Raw genomic sequence first — 22567 nt, 5'->3', positions numbered from 1 at the left:
GCCACTTCCTAAAATCAGTTCTTTTCATAAAAATGTCTCTCATGCTCTAATGCTTTTCTTCCTCTTTATCCACATTAGTATTTTATTTGTTTTTCAAACACAGCTTAAAGGTCATTCCTACCATGAGTTTGCCTTACTTCTAATTATCCCTTTTTCTTACTCCTGTCACTATTGTGCTACTTGAATATCCTTCTCTGTGTTACAGCTAATTGTGTATATTCATCTTCCCAACTAGATTAGGAAATACCCTTAAGGCAGAAACCAGTATTATCTTTAAATCTCAAGAGACTGGTATATTACACCCAAATGATGCTCAAATCTGCACAACCAATTAAAGAGAGGACAAAGTTTTGACAGGTGTTAATAAATGCAAGACGACATAGCTTTACACGGTGAAAACATGCAGGTAGGGACAAGAAAGGCTGATCTGTGTGTTGGTAAAGCCGGGATGGAGCAGATGTTGCCTTAATGCAGGTTTTGGGAGAGATCCGAGACCCACGGCAATGGCGTGGTGCTGCCATACTGGAGCGTGCTTCCTAAAGTTAACACGCACACACTCTCTTGTGCTGTGTATTTCTGAGTAAGCAAAACAGGGGACAGGGAATATGAAAAGATTAACTTTTCCCCCTCTAAGAAATGCACGTTTTCAAGAAAGGGGAAGGAGTGATTCCACTCACTAACCACAGATTCTTTAGGTGTCTTCACTTTCAAAACATCAATTAAGTCACACTCATACTCCCTCTTCGCAATCCCAGTTCCTCAGAGGATTAGCAAGGTTATAACCATGCCTGTACAACAAGAAAAACCAACCCTTGGTAGGTCCTTGCTTGATCACTTCTAGCAGCAGCTCATATATAGAAAGCAAACATATACGCCAAGGTAACTGAATCTTCCTATTTGTTGAGATAACCTGGAGACCCATCCTATAAATATACGTCTGGGCCTCGACACTTTGAGTAAGCTTTGCTCAGCAGATCAGCCTCAATCTCCAGATAGATGCTTATGTGTCTGCCCTTATGTACTCTGATAAGAAGTCTGGACACTAGCCAAGGCAACACAAGAGTGGAAGTGGAAGGATCAATGAAATACATAGCCTTTATTTCCACATCTCAATGAGAAGCTCAATAAATCCTGACATAAAATATTCTAAGACTTGATTTAAAAGTACCTGCATATATCTATAAACATATATCTATAAACTATCTTAATATCTCTACCTGCATGTACATCAAGAACTTCAAATTGGGAGCAAAATATTAAGAAGTGTTCTCTCTCTACCCTAAACACATGCCTCCTTCTGATATCTCTAAAATGTTCATGGTTTCTAAACAGAGAATCCAAAAGAAATGAAAAGAAATAGGTTAACTTCCTTTGTGGTAGTTGCAAAAGAAGATCCAAACAGAACTATTTCCAAGTTTTGCAATAAAGATTTTCATTGTTTCCACCTCAGTTTCTTATTCCTTAACAATTATAAGTCTGACTTCCATACTAGCCACTTTAATCCTCCTGTTACTAAAGTTCTATGGTTTTCCTGGGACCCCATTCATGGTCCATTTTCATTCATTCTTGCTATGCCTTCTTTTTCTGATTTCAGTCACCACAGATACACCAAATCTGTACTTGAGTTTAAAACTCAAAGGATCAACTATCTTTGACACTATCTATCTCAGATTTAATGTGTTGGTAATGACATTTTAAAAAAATGTCCTTTCTTTTCTCTCCACCCTAAACATAATCTTTCTATATGCCTAAGTGTTCAATGGCATCGTGGAGGTTTAAAAATAACTTCACTAAATCTTTCTATACTCCTCCCTTGTGAATCCTCCGTGTGGACTTGGGGACTTATTTCTAACAAGGAAAATGTGGCATAATTGACAGTACTTGACTTCTTGGATTGAGCCATAAAATACACCATGGCTTCCTTCTTGCCCTGTCTTGGACTGCTCACTCTGATAAGCCAGTTGCTACATCATGAGGACACTCAAATAGACCTGTGGAGAGGTACATGTGGTGAGGATGAGTTACAGCTGACAACCAGTGAGAGACTGAGGAAGTCCACCATGACTCGGCGAGCTTTCTTGGAAGCAGACCGTTCCAGCCCCATGCAAGTCTTCAGACAACTGCAACCCCAGCCAACAGCTTGACTGCAACTTGATGAGACCCTGAGCCTGAGGCACCCAGGTAAGCTGCATCTGAACTCCTGACCCACAGCCAAGTCTGAGATAATTATTTATGGACTTGCCTGGTGGTAGAGTGGATAGGAATCCACCTGTCAGTGCAGGGGACACGGGCTCAGTCCCTGGTCTAGGAGGATTCCACACACCAAGGAGCAGCTAAGCCTTTGCACCACAACTACTGAAGCCCATGAGCCTGGAGCCTGTGCCTCAGAACAAGAGCAGCCGCTGCAGGGAGAAGCCCGTGCATCGCCACACAGCAGCCCTAAAGCCCACGTGCAGCAGTGAAGACCCAGCAGGGCCGAAAGGAAACAAATTTTTAAAAAGTCTTAAAATGTACCTACTCTTTAAAAAAAATAATTTGCGGTTTTAACTAGCTAAGTTTGGGGCTAATATTTTTTCTTTTTTTTAAAATTGTTTTCAATTGGAGGATAACTATTTTACAATATTGTGTTGGTTTCTGCCATATATCAACATGAATTAGCCATAGGGATACATTACATCCTCTCCGTCTTAAAATTCCCTCCTACTTCCCACCCCATCCCACCCCTCTAGGTGTCACAAAGGACTGGATTTGATCTCCCTGTGTCATATAGCAAATTCCCACTGGCTATCTATTTTACATTGGTAACATAAATGTTTCAGTGCTACTCTCTCAATTCATCCCATCCTCTCCTTCCCCCACTGTGTCCATAAATCTGTTCTTTATATCTGCATCTCCTTTGTTGTCCTGCAATTAGGTTCGTTAGTATCACCTTTCTAGATTCCATATATATGGGTTAATATAAAGTATTTTTCTCTTTCTGACTAGCTTTACTCTGTATAATAGGCTCTAGGTTCAACCACTTCATTAGAATTGACTCATATGTGTTCCCCTTTATGGCTGAGTAATATTGCATTGTGTGTACGTACCACAGCTTCTTTGTTCATCTGTCAGTGGGCTTCTGTTGCTTCGGGGTCCTGGCTGGTGTGGGATGGTAATAGTCTATTATACAGTAATAACAGCACACCCGGCCCAGAACTCAAGGAATACAAGTGGTGAAAGGGAATGAACATGTTGAGCAAGCTCTCCTCTTGCTCTTCCACACTCCTCTTCATACTTTCTAAGTAGTGTATTTACAAAGTATCCCACGAGGAACCTGAAAGCCATATTTTACTCCCCCTACCAACTATATCACCAAGTTGTCAGTTTTTTTTTGCTTATCACTTGAGCCTGACCCTATTTTTATTACTTTAATTCATTTTTCAATTATTATAACATAATTTTGCAACTTATCTATTTCCCTACAGTCTTTCCCAGCTCCATTCCATTCTCTACACTAATGCCACAAGAACTTTTTCAAAATTATACCTGATCATGTTATTTATTTTTATTAAAAATCACTACTAGTTCCCACACTATAGAGGACAAAATTCAAATGCCATAGCATAGCATGCCTGTTCCTGTCCTATAGCCTTTTCTCTCATCTCCCATGTTCACAGCCTACAATCTGGCTGTCTTTCACCTCTGCATATGCTGCCTTCTTTCTGTGTGGAAGACCTTTCATTCTTTCCTTATAACTCTTACTTATTTTTAAAGACTCAGCTCAAGGTTTATCCAGACTTCCTTAATTATCAAGTCCTGGTTAGATGACTTCCTTATATTACTTTTTTGGGGTACTTGTCACATAGATCAGTATTGTGTCTTCCACTAGAAGGTTAGCTCATGGGAAAACCAAAATCTATCTTTGATACTGAGATATTCATCTATTCATATATTCAACTTCTATCTACTGAGTGACTATGTATTATGTATGTTATACACAAGTGAACAAAACAAATATGCCCCACCTTGGCATAGCTTGTAGTCTATTTAAGAAGAAAGATAGTAATAAGTAAAATAAACAAATATTCTGATATATGAGTAAGAATTTTATGAGAGTAAACATGGGGACCAATTTTAGGTTGTGTGGCACACAGATACACTCAAACATTTACTGAGTGAAATGTTTGTACCTTCACCACAGACATGTAAGTGGGGCAGGCTCATCATATCCTTGCCAACACTGACTGCTTTTGTTTTTTTAAAAACATCTTTGCTCATACTGACAACATCACTTTCTTGCTTATACATTCTCAGTACTAAAAATCAATAAAAAGAACACAAGACAAGTTCAAATATACATTAGAAAAAAGAAGCTGATTAAGCACAAGTGGAAAACAAAAACTAGCTTTATATATATTATCAGAGTTACTCTAATAAATGGCTAAGATAATTTTAAAATCTCTTATCACACATTTTATTAAGTAAAAACTAATACTAAAAAAATGAAAGCCATGTCTTTCTGGCATTCAGAAGTCTGAAGCAATCATTGCTTAGCTTTTCTAAAAGAGCAAATTACTAGGGAATCCCTGCCTCTCCCATGGTTCACTGCCAAATGAATCACAAGTGGAGTATTTCAGGAAATATGGGTATGTGACAAAAGTTAAAAAAAAAAACATAACCACTTGAAACAAAGCTCAATATTTTAAAAAGGGAATGGCAGGATGAGGAAACTATATATTAAAATACATAAGACAAGTTCATTAATAACTAGTCATTAATTAAAAATATTATATAACCAACCAAAGAACACAAAACAAAACTTGGTAGTAAAAAGAGTATTTAAATGCTACTTAAAAAAAAAATAAATGCTACTTACAACAGTTGAGAAGGTTGATGGGGCTAATTTCCTATATTAATATAAAATGCATAAAAAATTCCAAAAACAAACTTTGCCTTTATAATTATAAAGCTTGTATTTTATAAATGATGCACATATTTAGTGCACATTAAAGAATAGGAATACAAAAATTAAATGAGTTCATCCCTTCATAAGTACAAATAGTTGGTTACGATAACATTAAATGATTGAACCTTTCCTAAATTCACCTTCATGATCCTGAAAATTTTAAATTAATTAGTACAGATGAGGAAAAAGAGCTTCTGTTTTATCACACGTTAGTCTTTCTAGTTGAAATATGAGATTTTTCTGGAAAATACACTCATCTCTTTGTTTTTAGTAGTGTATTTCAACACCTAGCCAGGATTTGTGCCAAGGGACAGAGGCAGTCTCTGATCCTGTTACACCACAAGCTTTTTTTGTTTAAAACAAACTGATGATTGCCCAACAAAAAACTGTTAACTTCCTTGTGAATTTTCATAGGCAGAGAGCTTTTAATTTTCCTTTTTGGCTTCTGCAATGGAATTTCCCCAAAGTTTTTAAAAGTATTAACTTTGTAACTTGCAACAATCATCATTTTAAATCAGTATAGAAGAACTGTCAGATGGGTCAGAAATAGGGTTTACGTAAGTCAAAATTATCTCTGACAGTAGCAAGATTTAACCTTTTGAGCAAACCCCAATAGACCACCATTACAACTGAAATTATTAACCTAATGTGTAGTTGCTAAGTCATGTCCGACTCTTTGCGACCCCACGGACTGTAGCCTGCCAGGTTCTCCTGTCCATGGGATCCTCCAGGCAAGAATACTGGAATGGATTGCCATTTCCTCCTCGAGGATTAATCTAATACATAATGATAAATATTGCTCTTGAAAGAGCAAATTATTTTCCTACTTACAATTTTTTGCTAAAGGTCGAGTATAAAAATATTTTCTTCTCTCTATATTTCCCTGCCACGATAATGCTAAAACATATCTATAGTCTCCTCAAACCTCAGGTGTTAAGGGCATATTAGCCCGTTTGAGTTGGAACACTGCTTCACAATAGTCAAAGTGTTTTTTTAAGGCACTCTAAGAACTCTCAAGGACAGTAAAACAAAAACATTCCTGTTGCCTACAGATTTTTCAGGCATATTTTCCCTCAAATTTTTCTAAACTAAATGTTGTGATAACTGGTTTTTCTTTGTTTTCCATGGTACAGTCTTTAAGTTATTTTTCTTTTACTTGAAGCCACTCCTTCATTTTCAACTTGCTGAGCAGGCAGGCTTTTCGTTTCCACAGAAACTGAATTCCTGTGGCTTCGGGTAGGCATTCTTGTTCCACCAATCTAGGAGAAGAAGCAAAGAACAGGACAGTTTAACATGTTTACAATACAGTCAACTCTATTGTTTACACATGGAATAATTACCCTGCAAATTGTCCTTCATATATTTTTAGCCTCCAGCCACTTAACTGCTTCTAAGCAAGCTTTAATCTGACAGAGTTTTAAAGTATGACATTTTCAAATAACAATCAGGGAGGCAGACAGTTCAGAGTAATCTGAGGGGAGTGAAGAGGAAAATCACTCTTTTGTGTTAAATTTGGAAAAGTTTGAAATGTTAAATGAGGAAAGGAAGGAATGACAGAACTTTAGAGCAATGTGCTTACAATAATGAAATTGAAGGGCAGTAGAAAAGAAGAAATGAAAACTAAGAAGGGAGGGAAAGGAACTATAAGAAGGTCAGAGATGGTAAAGACAGGGAAGAAATTATGAAATGGAGAGACAAAGAGTAAGAAAAATATGAGTCCAAAAGAGAAGAAAGATACAAAGGATAAATGTGAAAGGAAGAGAAAATAAGACTCCAGTTTGAAAGGAAAACTGAAAAATACCTAACAAAAACTGTAGCCAAAATGGCTTAAAATACCAATAACTCATTCTGTCTATTCTTTTACTTGTTCCAACTAATTAATCACATTTATGTATTCTCTTGGCCAAAGTTAACAATGTACAAGATGTTGTCATTTCTAAAAGGATTCTCTCAATAATAAGAGCGGAGAACTGAAAAACATAAACAACTTTTGTAAACCATAAAACCACTGTAAATTACAAAATAATCCTCAATATCTGCATTCTAGCTATTTCTCCAAAGGAACTGTGGGCATTTGCAGATTAATTTAATACAGCAAGGAAAAAAAAAACAGAAAATATCCACAGGATATACAAGTGATAGATGTTGTGGAGTGAAATATTGAGAACAGAGGCCTCAATAACTTTGACTCAAAGATTTTTGGCAGCAGGGAAGGAAAAGTCAGATTCACTCATAGAGGAGAAAAGTTTTCCTTCAATTAAACTCGAACTGGAACTTCTTACATGATATAAAGAATGAGCTACACAGTAAACAGTATCTCTAACCACGGTTTTACAAAAGTTTCTGAGAAATATCATTCAACTGTTATTTCTAGGAAGGATGCTATAAAGAGTGTAACATTAACTATATCTAAAATATTGAGTTATAAAAAATACTTAGCATTAAAACACAATTTACTTAACATTTTATTGTACTTTTAATAAGGCACTGCAGTCACTAATTACTAACACTTGCTTTTATATTTTCCCATATCCTACTTATCAATTTTTAATTGCATCACCATAATTTTATTCTATGTTTTCTTCTGTAAATTGCCTCAAATATTTAATGAAATAAAATAGTAAACATAAAAACTGCAAAAAAATTATAACTGCTTTTCATAGGAACATAGGGATTTAACTGTGTGGTTGCCTTGCTCATGCCCTCACTGGGCAGGCTAATAGAAGTTTCTGTAGTTGAGCATAAACCTTACAAAAAACAGAAAGTTCCGCTAAAATGACTGGGTTCACAAGAGCATACAACTTTACCTATCCTTCCAATAAACATTGTTTTTAGAATGGTGTTGTGATTAACATGGCAAATACGGACATCAGGTTGAAATGCACAGTCAGTGAAACAGATTAAGAATAAACAACCTAGTGGAACATTTTATTTCAGAAAAGATCCTACCTTTTGTTGTGCTGTGGGACCCAGTGACTTAGGTGGAAAAGTGCAGGGTATTCTTCCATGATGGATATGATATGGTAATAAGAGGCTGGGATCTAAAGGGACCCAGGGGACTGAGAGGCTGGAAGGCACACCAGGAAGGCCACAATGCGTTTTATGCAAGTTGTACGCTGTCCTGGTAACTTTTCCATCAGAGGTTTTGTAGATCAAGAGTGAAGAATCTTCTGCGGCGTGAGACAACAAGTAGGAACCCTCCTGCAAGCTAAATCCACACAGTAAAACTCAACTCACTGATTCACTGTGTCAATTTCAATAGCACTTTCTTAATCACGATCTATTAATAAAATAAAAAAACAATTAGGGGAATGGGACATCATCTCTAAAAATACTCTGATGATCATATAAGATTTAAGAATCTTCTAATCTATTTTCATATTTTCATGCCTTTTCAGCAACTAGTTTTAGTTCTTTTTACAAATTTTGGATATATAATTATTTTCTTTTCATTGTTATGTCAGTCAATTTGTAAGTTTTCAATAATTTAATGGGAAACACATGTCTAATTCTCTAATTCCTGGACAACACGTAACGAAAAGTACACAGACGTATAAGTATGTAAGAACATATACATACATTCCTATACATGACATTTAATTAAACAAGCACTGTATCTACTTTCTGTCTACTAACAGGTGAACAGAGATAGAAAGGCGAATGTGACACAGTACACTGGGAAGTTTAAAATAAAGTGGCAGAAACAGTCAACAGAACAATCACAATACGAGAGGCCCTGAGAATAACAGCAACCTAAGCAGTTAATAGGTATTGAACGTTTATCATGAACTAACTGTTGCACTGTTTATGTCCTTTTTGTCATTAAATTCTACACAACAAATCTTGAAGGGATAAAATTGTTAACTCCATTTTACAGACAAACAAAAACTGGAGATGGCAAGTAATTTACCCAAGTTCTGAGTGCAGGACCTGCATATAAACCAAGGCAGTCAAACACCAAAAAGCCCCATACCCTTAATTATGATCTTCTACTGTCACAATAATAAGTTCTGTCAAATCTACATTAAACCCTTTCTCTTTAGAAAGCTTTAAGGAATTCAGTGTAACAACATGAAGAGCTAAAAGGATATGATTGACATACTGTGTGTTCCTTTTTTTTTTTTAACACTCTTCCAGCACAAAGGTACTATGGAGGATATCAGTTCTTCCTCACAATCTATCATTAAAAACAAGGACTAATCATACTTATAAGTCATTCTTTCTCTCTAGAATTTGTGAACGTTACCCATCAATGGCTTGTAAACGTGATTAAAGACACAATGTAACAACAAAAGCAAAAATTTGAATGATGTACTTTGAAGATGGAATAAGGGACTACAATCTAAGAAATATAGGTATTTTTCCAAAGAAGGCATACAGATGGCCAATACCATTAATCATCAAGGAAATGCAAATCAAAACCACAATGATATGCCACCTCACTCCTGTCAGAATGGCTATCACCAATAAGACAATTAATAAGTGTTGGCAAGGATGTGGAGAAAAAGGAAACCTTGTACACTATTGGTGGGATTATAAACTAGTGCAGCCACTATGGGAAATAGTAGGGAGGTATCTCAAAAAACTGAAAATTGAACTGTCATATGATCCAGCAATTCTACTCTTGGGTATTTATCATATATCAAAAAGACATGAACACCGATGTTCACTGCAGTATTATTTATAAGAGCCAAGATACAGAAGCAAGTTAAGTGTCCACTGATGAACAGATAAATGTGATATAAGTACAATGGAATACTACTCAGTCATAAAAAATGAAATCTTGCATTTGCAGCAACATGGATGTATCTAGAAGGTATTGTGCCATGTGAAATAAGTCGGAAAAAGACAAATACCATATGACCTTATGTATATATGGAATCTGAAAAGCAAAAGAAACAAACAAAATTAAGATAGACTTACAGATACATAAACAAAAGGGTGGGGGTAGTGTGTGTGTGGAGAAACAGGTGCAGGGGGCTTAGGAGGTACAAACCTCCAATTATAAATAAGTCACAAGGATGTAACACACAGCATAAAGAATAAATACTATTGGAACAACTTTGTATGGAGATATATGGTTATTAGACTTATTGTAATCACTTCATAATGTATACAAATATCAAATCACTATCTAGTACACCTGAAACTAACATAATATTGTACCCTAACTATATATATTTCAATTAAAAAAAAAAGAAATACAATTAGCCACTAGAAGCTGAAAATTAGGCAAGGAAACAACTGCCTCCTAAGAGCCTCCAGGAGAAGCCAGCCCTGCTGACACAAGTTTAGTCCAGTGAAGAGAATTTCAGATCTTTGAGTTGCAGAACTATAAGAGAACAAATCTGTGTTGTCTGAAGCCACTAAGTTTGTGACAATTTGTTACAGTGGCAATAGGAAGCCATTATAATAGCTGTACAGAAAAAAATGTTTAACTATAAGCCCAGTAAAGCCAGATGCTATTATATTTCCTTCTTATTTATATTTTCACAATTCCACTTTGACACAACAGAATAAATTTTGTATTTCTAGGTTATTTTCTGTCTATTCCTAACAACATGTATTTAAAGTTTTTTCACCCAAGAAAATTACACATATCAATGAAAAATGCCTCAAATGAAAAAAGTACTAAAAAAAAAAAAAAAGTACTTACCTACTTAATTTTCTTAGAATGTGTTGGAGGATGTTAAATAAACTTGAAATCCTATTAAACAGAAGAAATCCAAATAAAATTAAGGAACAAAAAAACTTACTCTTAACAACTATTAACTCCTTGGGAAAAGAAATGTCTCAATAACAAAAGAAAACAACAGATGAAATAATGTAAAACAAATATCAAAATGTATTTCTAATTTGACTGAATTTTAGTATTTACTTCATTTTTGCCATTTTCTGATTTCCCTTAAAAATCATAAAGTATTTTGGCTTGTGTCAGTCAGAGCAGTGATAAGTAAAGAGATCACTATTTTATATTCAAGCTATGATTTTTTTAAAGAAATGTATTTCCCTTTAGAGTTCGTGTTTTTTAAAAACATGTTTTTGTTTTGTTTTTTTTTTGGCTGTACCACGCAGCATATGGGATCCTAGTTCCCCCACCAGGGATCAACCCCCCCTGCACTGGAGCATGGAGTCTTAACCATTGGACTGACAGGAAAGTCTCTCAAACTATAAACATTTTAATAAGTTTATAAGTTGAAAATTTTTAAAGTTTAAAAGTTTAAAAAGTCTTTAGCAGAATTAATCTGCAGAAGAGTTTGCCTTTTAGAGGTGGTGGTGGTGAATTTCAAAGAAATTGACAGGTATTTTAAATGAATAAAAGGAAATGAAATGTAAGATATTGATTTAAATATCTCTTCTAGACCTACATTCATTCCCTTGATTATTTATTTAAAAATGGTTTTCACTGGGAGAGGTAGAGTGGGCAGTGCATAAATGTATGGAAAAGCTTTTCTATTCACGTATGTAAATACAAAGTTACCCATCAAAAGAAGTAATACTTATAACAGGTGTTTAAGTATAAGCAAAGAAGTCAAACTTGAATCTACAGCCTTCAAAAACTATGACAAGCCCCAAAGCTGGAACTACAGAACTAATGTAAGTCAGGGCGATTTCCCACCCTTTCAGATGAATCAAATATATTAACTACCAAAGCTGTCATCCTAGCTCGGCTGTGTGCTCTGGGGAAAGTCACTCCAAGTTCCAGTTTCCTCATGTATAAAATGGAGATTAAAGGTACCACCAGTTCTTCCTGGAAACTTGTGAGACGCAAATTAATTTCAATCTGATGTACAGTAACATTTGGTAGAAGAACAAATTTTTAGAAGTTAGAATACCTGAATGAGTGTATATATCCCTGAGCTCAAAGTCTGACTGGCCTATTTTTTTCCCACCTCTGGAAAGAAGTGAGATATGTGTGCCCATAGTTCACCAAGATGGAAGACTCTCTATTGTTTTAGCCTCCTTTGTCTTAAGTAGAAATACTGGTGCCACTAGAACATTTAATTTGGAGATGGAAATGATTAATGTGAAATGGATCATAAACCAGGTCAAGGAAAGCCTCAATTTATAAAAGGATGAAAGTCTTGAAAATAAATAATTTAAACCAATATTTAGTGATAAAGAAAAATTAATGATCATATTAACAAGCTTTTAAATTTCCTACCACAAAATTTCTTACTTGAGTGCTGAAAGTTTTTCTTTCAATTCTTCTGAGGTAATTTCTTCAAGCAGGAAAAGCTTTGATGTAAATGCATCAATATGTCCTAAAATAAAAGATCAAACTTAAAAAGAACAATTGCTGTATTTAAAAATAAAAAAAGCTAAGTTATCCAATTTTTTAAAGATTTTTTACACAATTGTCATAATTATAAAAGGAACTTTATATTCTAAAAAGAGAAATAGACATTTTATTAAGCTTATTAAGTAAAACTATATTTTAAAGTAACACCAGAAGTCAGATTATAAAGGAATATGTATTAATTCTAAAATATTTGCTGAACATAGAAAAGGTTATACACATCAAAAAAATCATCTCTAAGTCTACAATTTAAGAACAACAACTGTTAAAACAGTGGTTTCTAATTTCTATTAAACTTGCATTTTTATGGAAATTAAGTTTTTAGAGAGCTTCCCAGGTGGTGCTGGGCTTCCCGGTGGCTCAGCAGTAAAGAATCTGCCTGGAATGCAGGCGCCATAGGAGATGTGGGTTTGATCCCCGGGTCAGGAACATCCGCTGGAGCAGGGCATGGCAACCCACTCCAGTATTCCTGCCTGGAGAATCCCATGGACAGAAGAACCTGGTGGCCTATAGTCCACAGGGTCGCAAAGAGCCATGACTGAAGCGACTTAGCATTCATGTATGCACATACTGTAATATTATAAAAGCAAGCAGATAAAATAAAATTTATAGTTTGGGTATGATAAATACATTTCTCAGACAGATTTGGTTAAGGTAAAAACTTGGCTCAATTATTCACAATAGCCAAGATGTTCATAACCGAAGTGTCCACCAACAGATGAAAGGATAAAGGTGTGATACACATACAAATAATGCAATATTATTCATCCATGAGAAAAAAGGAAATACTGCTATTTGCAACAACATAAAGGACATTGAGGACACTATGCTAAGTGAAATAAGTCAGAAAGAGAAAGATGAATACTGCATGATAACTTATATGAGGAATCTGGGGGAATAAAAGTCAAACTCATAGAAAGAAGTAGAAAAGTGGTTCTCAGGGGTTGGGGGCTAAAAGGGTACAAACCTTCAGCTACAAGATGAATAAGGTCTGAGGATCTAATGTATAACACAGTGACTCTAGTTGATAATAATATACCATATAACTGAAATTTGGTAAGAGAGTAGAACTCAAATGTTCCCATCAAAAAAATATATATATACCTGAAGGTGATGGATTTGTTAATTTAACTAGATGAGAGGAATTCTTTTACAATATATACATATAGCAAATCATTATGATGTATTATTTAAATATCTTAAAATGTTATTAGTTTTACCTCAATAAACCTCAAAAAATCTGGCTTACTTTTTAATTAAAGCATATGATAAGATTTCCTACAGTTAAAAAAAAAAAATCAAAAGAGTCTGCTCCAAGTCTTACTTTCTTATAAACATGACCTAATTCTAGAATTCAAAGAAACAAAACAGCAAACTTTCATGATTACACTTGCACATGTTCTCCAACAAAACAGGTTGAGACACAACACTGAGGCCTTGGAACGTTCCAGGGAAGTGATACAAAATATTAAATGTTATATAATCACATTAATACAAAACCCATGTTATTACACCAGTCAAAAACATCAATTGCATAAGAGTATAATACTCACTAATGCTGAAAATCGGAGAAGGCAAGGGCACCCCACTCCAGTACTCTTGCCTGGAAAATCCCATGGACAGAGGAGCCTGGTAGGCTGCAGTCCATGGGATCGGTAAGAGTCGGACACGACTGAGCAACTTCACTTTCACGCATTGGAGGAGGAAAGGGCAACCCATTCCAGTGTTCTTGCCTTGAGAATCCCAGGGACGGGGGAGCCTGGTGGGCTGCCGTCTATGGGGTCGCACAGGGTCGGACGTGACTGAAGTGACTTAGCAATGCTGAAAATAATATCACTTTAATTTTTTTTAGCTTCCAAAATTTGGTTATCAAAACACATGACCTGGATAGTTGACATCAATCATAATGCAAAAAAACTGCAAATACTTAATATCTCATATTTTATCTTGCCCCCTTTCATTTCATCTGCTTTGTGCTTATAAAAAAGAATTAGAAACATTTTTACCAGATACTTTTCTTCTAAGACAACAAATCTTTCCCCATGCCTACTTGTTCTTTCCTGTGCCAAATTTCAGTTTCCACCTCTGCATTTCTAACACTCATTACACAGTGATGTTTCTAATAAAAAGAACACAGTTTAATGGTTTAAAGACTGCCAAAAGGCAATAAATATTAAGTACAATAAAACAGTTTAGACATTTACTAAGTGTGTCTTTGAGGAAACTCACAGTTCTTACCTTTTTAAAGCAATCTCAATGAAAAGTATGTATTACAGTATATGTCAAATGCAGTTAGTCAAAAACATACAGAGAATACTGTACCAAGTTCTATGAGGGCTTCAATTCTCTCAACATTGGAACATTTTAACCTCTGGGCCTCAAATGAATTCAGATGTTTATCTCCTCAGTCTTTGGGGCAATAGCTTCCTGGCCATTAACCCTTGTAGACTCTTCTGCATATCACAGTATGGTATCCAAATACTTTTTTAACTGTGTCAAGGTTGGGAAGGTTAGATAGTACAAATCAGGGCTTTACATACATGCATGAATTCATACATACACACACACACACACACACACACACATACATATACAGGCAGTCCCTACTCTACATGCAGTAGGGGATGATAAAAATAATCATGCATAAGCCAAAACTATGCAAGCAATTTTAATAATCAATGGGAAAAATTATAATTGTTCCATTACCTTTAAGGTTTTTTAGTCAAAACATTACAAATTCCCAATCAGTTATAAATGCATGGAGAAATGAAGACAGTAAAAAGTAATCTTTATTTAGTAGACTACAAATTGCAAACACTGAGATTTAAAGTGTTATTTTATTATAAAAAACTCATTAAGAGTAGTCTGAATAGTGCTTGTCACCTTCTCCTGTTACAACTTATGATAGGGAGCAAGCACCTTTTCTATGCTGTGGAGGATGGTCACACTTCACAACTTTTAAGGTCATGAAATATCTCAAAGAGTTCCTTCAATGTAAAACACTGTGCCAGGGTCATTTCTTCATCCTTTACGCCACAAGCACTTTCCTTATTTATGTGAGTCAGTTCACTTTCACTAAGTTCCTCTGGTGGCTTATCTTGTCTCTTAAACCTCAGCACTGTCAACATTTCTACTGCCAGTTATTTCTTCTATTAACTCCATTTATATACAATTCAAATTCCATTTTTAGCAGTACGGTCTTCTGTTTCTTTACTGTGCTTTAATCTTTGTTGGCCAATTCCCTCTTCTGATTATCCAATTTTACAAAAAACATCATGTGAGTTTATCACTGGGAGACAAGGAGGGAACACAACTAGACATTTTGCTTTCTATGCACAAACTCAGTAACAGGTACACAATGACCAAAAACATTAACAGACTCTTAAAGGAGTGATATGACTGGTGACTGGTCATGATGCATGTCTGTTATTTATGTAGTGATCTGTGGACTGAAGAGTCAGCAGTAAAGCTGGTAGTTTACACAATTACAGTTAATATACCTTTGTAACTGACCTTTGTGGATATCAGAATAGCACAAAAGAAGGACTGCTTGTATGTTGACTATGCAGAATTGATATACATTAGATAACTGAAAAGTAGATACAGAAGTTGTGGTAAGATGACTTTGGGAATTTTCTTTAGGGAGTACACATTAGTGTTTGGGGCAAGAGGGAAAAAAAGACCACAGCAATCTAAAGGAGAAGAACATGTTCATAGCAAAGCAGGCAAACAAAAAACAAGTATTTTTTGTGTGTGTGTATAATAAAGTTTTATTAAAGTATAAAGGAGATAGAGAAAGCTTCTGACATAGGCATCAGCAGGGGGCAAAAGAGTACCCCAAAAAACAAGTATTTTTATTTACCTGAAAAGGAGACTAGGAGCTATAGGAAAGGTATTCACGGTGTGGTCCCTGGACTAGCAGCATTAGCACCACCTGAGAACATACTACAAATGCTAAGTTTTAGGTTCCAATCCAGGCCTATTGAATCAGACACTCCTAGGGTCAGGGCCAATAATCTTCAATCTAAAAGCTCTATAAATGACTGCCACACAGTCAATTTAGATAACTGCTGAACTAGAGTCCTATAAATCAATATACTCTTCAGTTCAGTAAGTGACATTTTTATCTCTCGTGTTTTGTATGAAACACTATATCTGAATCTTCAATCACACATGTAAACTCTAGGCTCACTTTTCTCTCCAAAAGATCTAATGCAAAAAAAAAAAAAGAAAGCTCTAATGCACTTTGAAATTTTGAAATCATAGCGCTGGGCAGGGAAAACTGACAATGAAATGCCACAGTTAAATGGAGGAGTGGCCAGCAAAGGTTGAGTGAGGAAAACACAGGTCACAACTTAGAAAGGACTAGGGTGCATGACTGCATGGGAAAGAAACACGAGCACGTGGAAATCTTCTGGTTAAGATTTTATCCCAGCTTCTAAGACACAATGAATTATTTGTGTTCAGTCACACTGATTAACATTGTTATACACACAGTGCTTCATTTTTGTTATCTCTGACCCCCCCCACATTTTTTTCCTAGCCCTTTTTAGGTTGACAGCAAAGTTATAAACACAAAAATTGTGACTAGGACTTCCCTGGTGGCACAGTGAATCTGCCTGCCAATACAGGGGACATAGGTTTGATCCCCGGTCAGGGAGGATTCAAAATATTGCAAAGTAGCTAAAGCCCGTGCACCACAGCTGCTGAACCTGCATGCTGCAACTACTGAAGCCCATGTGTAAGAGTCTGTGCTCCGCAACAAGAGACGCCCCTGCTCACCTCAACTAGAAAAGTCCATGTGCAGCAACAAAGACCCAGCAAAACCAAAAATGAATAAATAATTGAAAAAACCTGACTAAATTCTGATCCTGCCACTGATGGACTCTGTGGCATATATGAGGGTTTCTTTTTGTTGTTGTTGCTGCTGTTTTAAATAAGCGGCATCTTTCATTTTCAGCCACAAAGTCATCCTTAAGCCCGAGGACGCTATACTGCACCACTCTGAGGGTGACCATTCATATGGAACGGACTGGGCACGCTGTCTCCTGGATGGTGTACAATGTGGAGGTAATAAAAAACATTCTACTTTATAGGTAACAGGACTCTACAACAACATTCAAAGGAGAGGACCACCTGTCAGTCCACTTACTTAACATGAATAATGTTCAGTTTTTCATTTCTTTAGAGAAAAAATAAAAGCTATAATATTTTCTTCTTGTATTCCAATGACTTGTCTTACACACATCTAGGAACAGTAAAATGAATAAAGTATATAAATTCTGTGGTTTGTTATCTACCATGTCCCTTCTCCTTGACTTTTACTGTTCCTTCAACCAATTATCCAAGCCAACTTCACTTTCTAAAAAATATTTATTGAGCACCTCTGTGTGTCAGATACTGTTCCGGGTGCTTATGATATATCAATAAACAAAACAGACAGAGACAGGCCATAAATACCATAAGTGATTAAATTACATAATTTGTTAGTGGTTACCAGAAAAAGGGAATGGGACTATATTCAGAGCCAAAAACCAGCAGAAGAAAGACACCTGGAGATGTGAGTCTGTCACTGACGGCTGCACTTCTCTTAGGAGCACCCGTTAATCTGGAGAAAGCAACTGAGACCTAAGAGGTGAACTAGAGTTTTTAACAGCCTCTCAGGATTAGAAGAACAAAAACTGGTCTGTGAATTAGATAAACAAACACTGAGTTGGGACCCTGGCGCAGTGCTTCTCTACAAGGACTTATAGCTTCAACATACACTGGCACATATGCACAAGATTTATTATAGCAAAAGGATACAAATAAAGGAGAATCCAAAAAAGGAAAAGAAGTGTGGGATAAAGTTCAGAGAAAATGAGATGCAATCTTCAAAAGTCCTTTCCTGGCTTTCTATTTGGGATGATAAAAAAGCTCGGGAAATGGACAGTGATGATGGTTACATGGCCCTATGAATGTACTTAATCATAGTAAATCATATACTAAAAACTGTACAGTAGGACTTCCCTAGCAATCCAGTGGTTAAGACACTGTGCTTCCATGCAGGGGGCATGACTTAGATCCCTGATCGAGGAACTAAGAGCCCACATTCCGTGGCCATAAAATAAACAGATAATTTTTTTTAATGTATACTGAATTGTAGCTTGGAATTGTTAAAATGGTACATTTTATGGTACAAACATTTTTCTACAATTAAATAAAAAAGGCCTTTCTCACTGGAGTCACACAAGTTTTACTTAATTCCTCCAGCAACATCTTCTTTTTGTACCAGATAAACTTAATGAAGACTCCACACTCAATGCTTCTATTGGGCGATGCATCATGCAGGCAACCCTCTGTCTAACACATACAAAAATTTCAGACACTCAGAAAGCAGATGTTCAGAATAAGCCATATTTATACAAACAATGTAGGTACAATGAGCCCTCCTTATCAGCTAATGGATGTCTTACATCAGCATAGGAAACTGTTTACTAGCCAAGTTCCCAGATGCTAGCAGAGAGCCAGCCTTGCAAGCAGACTTTTCCAAAGACTGGCAATGTCAGACCATGAATGGCAACATCCCAGCAGTAAGTGGGAAACATACTGGCCTTTCTAGGGTGCAAAGCCAGGCTTCAAACCACCTAACTCCCTGTAATTGGATTACAGTGAATCCAGATTGCTAGTGTAGTCAAAAGTAATATAGGAAGACAACATTGTAGCTTTGACATGATGTCCAGAATTTTTCATATACAATTTTCTGGCCCCTGATAAAGAATATTCTGGCATACAATGAAGAAACACGGAATAAACAAGAAGAGAGAAAAACAACATGGCACGGAATGAAGTGTCCCTGGAAAAAGATACATTGAAACCCTAAATTCCTACTCCCTCAGAAAGTGACTTTCCTTGGAAATAGAATTGTTGTAGATGTAATTAGCTATGATGGGTGAACCTTTAATTCAATATGAATGGTGTCCTTATAGGAAGAGGATAGAGACATACAGGAAAAAAGATCCTGCATGATGACAGAGACAGAGATGAAAATGATAGATCTACAAGCCAGGAATGCCAAGGATTGCTGGCAAACACCAAAAGGAAAAAGGGGCAACAAAGAATTCTCTCTTATAGGTTTCAGAAGGAGCATGACCTTTTAAAACCTTTATTTTAAACTTTCAGCCTTCAGACTTGTGAAACAAGAAGTATCTATTGTGGTACTTTGTTATGGAAGCCTTATAAAATTAACACACACACAAATAATAGAAAAGACTTGCAAAGACTCTAGATAACAGAGGTATTAGATACAGACTTTAAAGCAATTTTGCCTAATACACCTAAGATGTATTCACTGTGCCTAAGACATAATTGAGACTTTTTGTAGAAACTATACAAAAGAATTTCCACAGAAATGTGGGAAAAGAACCAAATGAAAAGTCTAGAACTAAAAAATATAGTAAACGAAATTAAGGACTCAGGTGATGGGTGAAATAGTGTATTAGGGATAGTTGAAGAGGAAATCAGTAAACTAGAAGAAAATACTGAGAATCATGCATGAAGAGTCAAAAGGAGGGTAAATACATAAGAGCACGTAAGGGATGTTCAGAACACAGTAAGATGTAACACTACAACCTAGATCCTAGAAGAGAAAGCAAATGAGGAGGAAGTGATGTTTGGTGAGATAATGACAGAGAATTTTCCCAAACTGGTAAAGGCCATCAAATCACATACCAAGGAGCAATATGTTATAAAATGAACAACATATAAAAAGGAATATTTACAACAACAAAAGACTAACATAGTTTAACATAGCTACAATGTAGGACAACTGTTGAAAGGGGGAGAGATCAAATTTAAAGTCTGACAAAGAAAAGAAACATATTACTTGCAAAGCAGCATAAATGGATAAACAGCTGACTTTTCAACAGAACAAAGCCAGGAAATATGCAGTGGGGAGGGGCAGATTGGGAGTCTGGGGTTAGCAGATGTAAGTTACTATATACAGGATGGATAAACAACAATGTCTTACTGTACAGCACAAGGAATTATATTCAATATCCCATGATTAAAATATAATGGAAAATAATACAAAAAGAATGTGTGTGTGTATATTATATATATATTATATATATATGTAGTATAACTGAATCATCTTGCTCTACAACAGATATTAATGCAACACTGTAAATCAACTATACTTCAATTTAAAAAGAGCAAACATTGAACTGATAATTAGAAACTCCTCAAAAAGAAAACTCAAGGCCCGCAAGCTTCACATGTCAATTTTACCAAACATCTAAGTAAGAAATAACACTGATTTTTACAGAAATTCTACCAGATAACAGAAAAAGAAGAAATAGATCCCAAATCATTTAAGACATAAACTTAATCTTAATACCAATACCTCACAAGGAAACTTACAGGTCAATCTCACTTATAAACACAAATGTCAAGATAAATATTAATAAATTGAATCTACCAATTTTTGGACAGAGGCATGGGGTCGCAAAGAGTTGGACATGACTAAGTGACTAACACTTTCACCAGTATTTAAAAAGAGTAATATATCATGAGCAAGCTTGAATTATGGCAGGAACACAAGTTTGGATTAACATTTTAAAATTAATTAATATGATTCATCACATTGGTAGAATAAAAAAGTCATACCATCATATAATCTCAATAAATACAGAGAAAATATCTGATAAATCTTTTTTTAATCCGTTCATTATTAAAATTCTTAACTAAGCATAGAAAGGAACTTCTTTCTTCAAACAAAAGGCATACACAAACACCCATACAAAACACTACATAAAATGGTGAAATGTTGAAAATCTCCTCTTAAGATCAGACACAGGCAAGGACATCCATTATTTACCTTCTATTTGAATTCCAGGCAAAGGTAGCAAGGAATAAAAAAGTATAATGATTGTAAAGAAGAAGTAAGATGGTCATTATTTGCGGAGAACATAATTGTTTAACTTGAAAATATAAATTATTAGAATGAGCTTAGCCAAGTTACTAAGATACAAGATCAACATACAAAATTAATATGCAAATAAATCCTGTATTATCAGTAACAGCCTATAAATATAGGATAAAATTTCAGAAATATCATTTATAATAATATATCAGCCACCAACAAAAATATTTAACAAAAGATGTGCAAGAACTTTACAAAGAAAATCATAAAGATATTAAGAGAAATTAAAGATATAAATAGAAGAATATCCAACTAAAGTTTACAGATTGAAGGGTTTGTTATTATAAAGCTGTCAATCTGTTCCACATTGACTGAGTTAATGCACATCCTAACAAAAAGCCCAATCTTCCTGTTGCTGTTGGCTGAAACTGATAAGCTGATCCCAAAGTCTGTAAATGCAAAGAACCAAGAACAGCCAAGAAATTCTTGAAGAAAAACAAGCTGACACGGACCTCTACTCACTCCATACTCTGTAATGACCTGTATGGAAAAAGAATCTAAAAAAGAGTGGATACATGTGTCTGTATAATTGATTCACTATGCTGCACACCTGAAGCAACACTGCAAATCCAAGATACTCCAATAAAAGTTAATTTAAAACAAAAGCTGACAAGATTTGCTTCACCAAACAGTAAAAGATTTTATAAAGCTAAAGTAATTAAGACAGTGCTAACTGTCTACCTAGAGTAATTACCCTAACTAGAGTAATTAAAACAGGATAAAGAAACAGGGAGTCCAGCTTAGATTCATGTATATAACTCAAGTAAAATGGGACAGCAGAGAACAGATAGTCTTTTTCAATAAATGGTGCTGAAAACTGGAAAAAAAAACCTTAATATTCCATGCAAAAATAAATACCATATAAACTATGTATCTGGAAATGTAAAAATAATTTTAGAAAGGTTTCCAGAAGATATTATATTCATGACGCTGCTGTAAGGAAGACTTGCTAAACCAGGCAAAAAAACAACACTAATCATAAAGAAAATGGCTAAATATTGGTTTTTATTGAATCCAAAAGATACCATTAAGAGACTGAAAAGGCAAGAGCAGGAGAAAATTACTTGTAACATTTAAAACCAACAAAGAACTAACACGCAAATAAAAACTTGACGACAGTGAAAGAGGTTTGAATACGCAATTCACAAAAGGTGAACATCCAAATGATTATTAATCACATGAAAAAGTGTCCAACTTCATAAATAACCAAGGAAAAGCAAATTAAAACAATAATGAGATGTTAATAATACATACCCACCAGCGTGACTAAAATTAAACTGATAATGCCAAGTGTGGGCAAGGATGTGGAGAAGATATAACCCTCACATACTGCTGACTTAAGTGTATATTGGTATAATCA

General features: G+C 35.4%; 1 protein-coding gene across 2 annotated transcripts in view; it reads right to left on the bottom strand.

Annotated features, from left to right (window-relative positions):
• Positions 1-4064: 4064 nt before the first annotated feature.
• The window catches only part of ICE2 (interactor of little elongation complex ELL subunit 2), a 60994-nt gene continuing 42491 nt past the window's right edge, over positions 4065-22567 (bottom strand). For both annotated transcript variants that reach the window (XM_043471795.1, XM_043471794.1), the window contains exons 13-16: positions 12126-12210; positions 10602-10652; positions 7895-8153; positions 4065-6204 (exon numbers count right to left, since the gene is read on the bottom strand). In XM_043471795.1, coding sequence (XP_043327730.1) covers positions 6082-6204; positions 7895-8153; positions 10602-10652; positions 12126-12210 — 518 coding nt within the window. In that variant the 3' untranslated portion in view covers positions 4065-6081. The remainder of the gene's footprint in view (positions 6205-7894; positions 8154-10601; positions 10653-12125; positions 12211-22567) is intronic.

The sequence above is a fragment of the Cervus canadensis genome, chromosome 6 (assembly GCF_019320065.1).
Source record: "Cervus canadensis isolate Bull #8, Minnesota chromosome 6, ASM1932006v1, whole genome shotgun sequence".
Classification (NCBI taxonomy): domain Eukaryota; kingdom Metazoa; phylum Chordata; class Mammalia; order Artiodactyla; family Cervidae; genus Cervus; species Cervus canadensis.
Note: the sequence above shows the minus strand (reverse complement) of the source record. Positions and strands in the feature narration are given on the sequence as shown.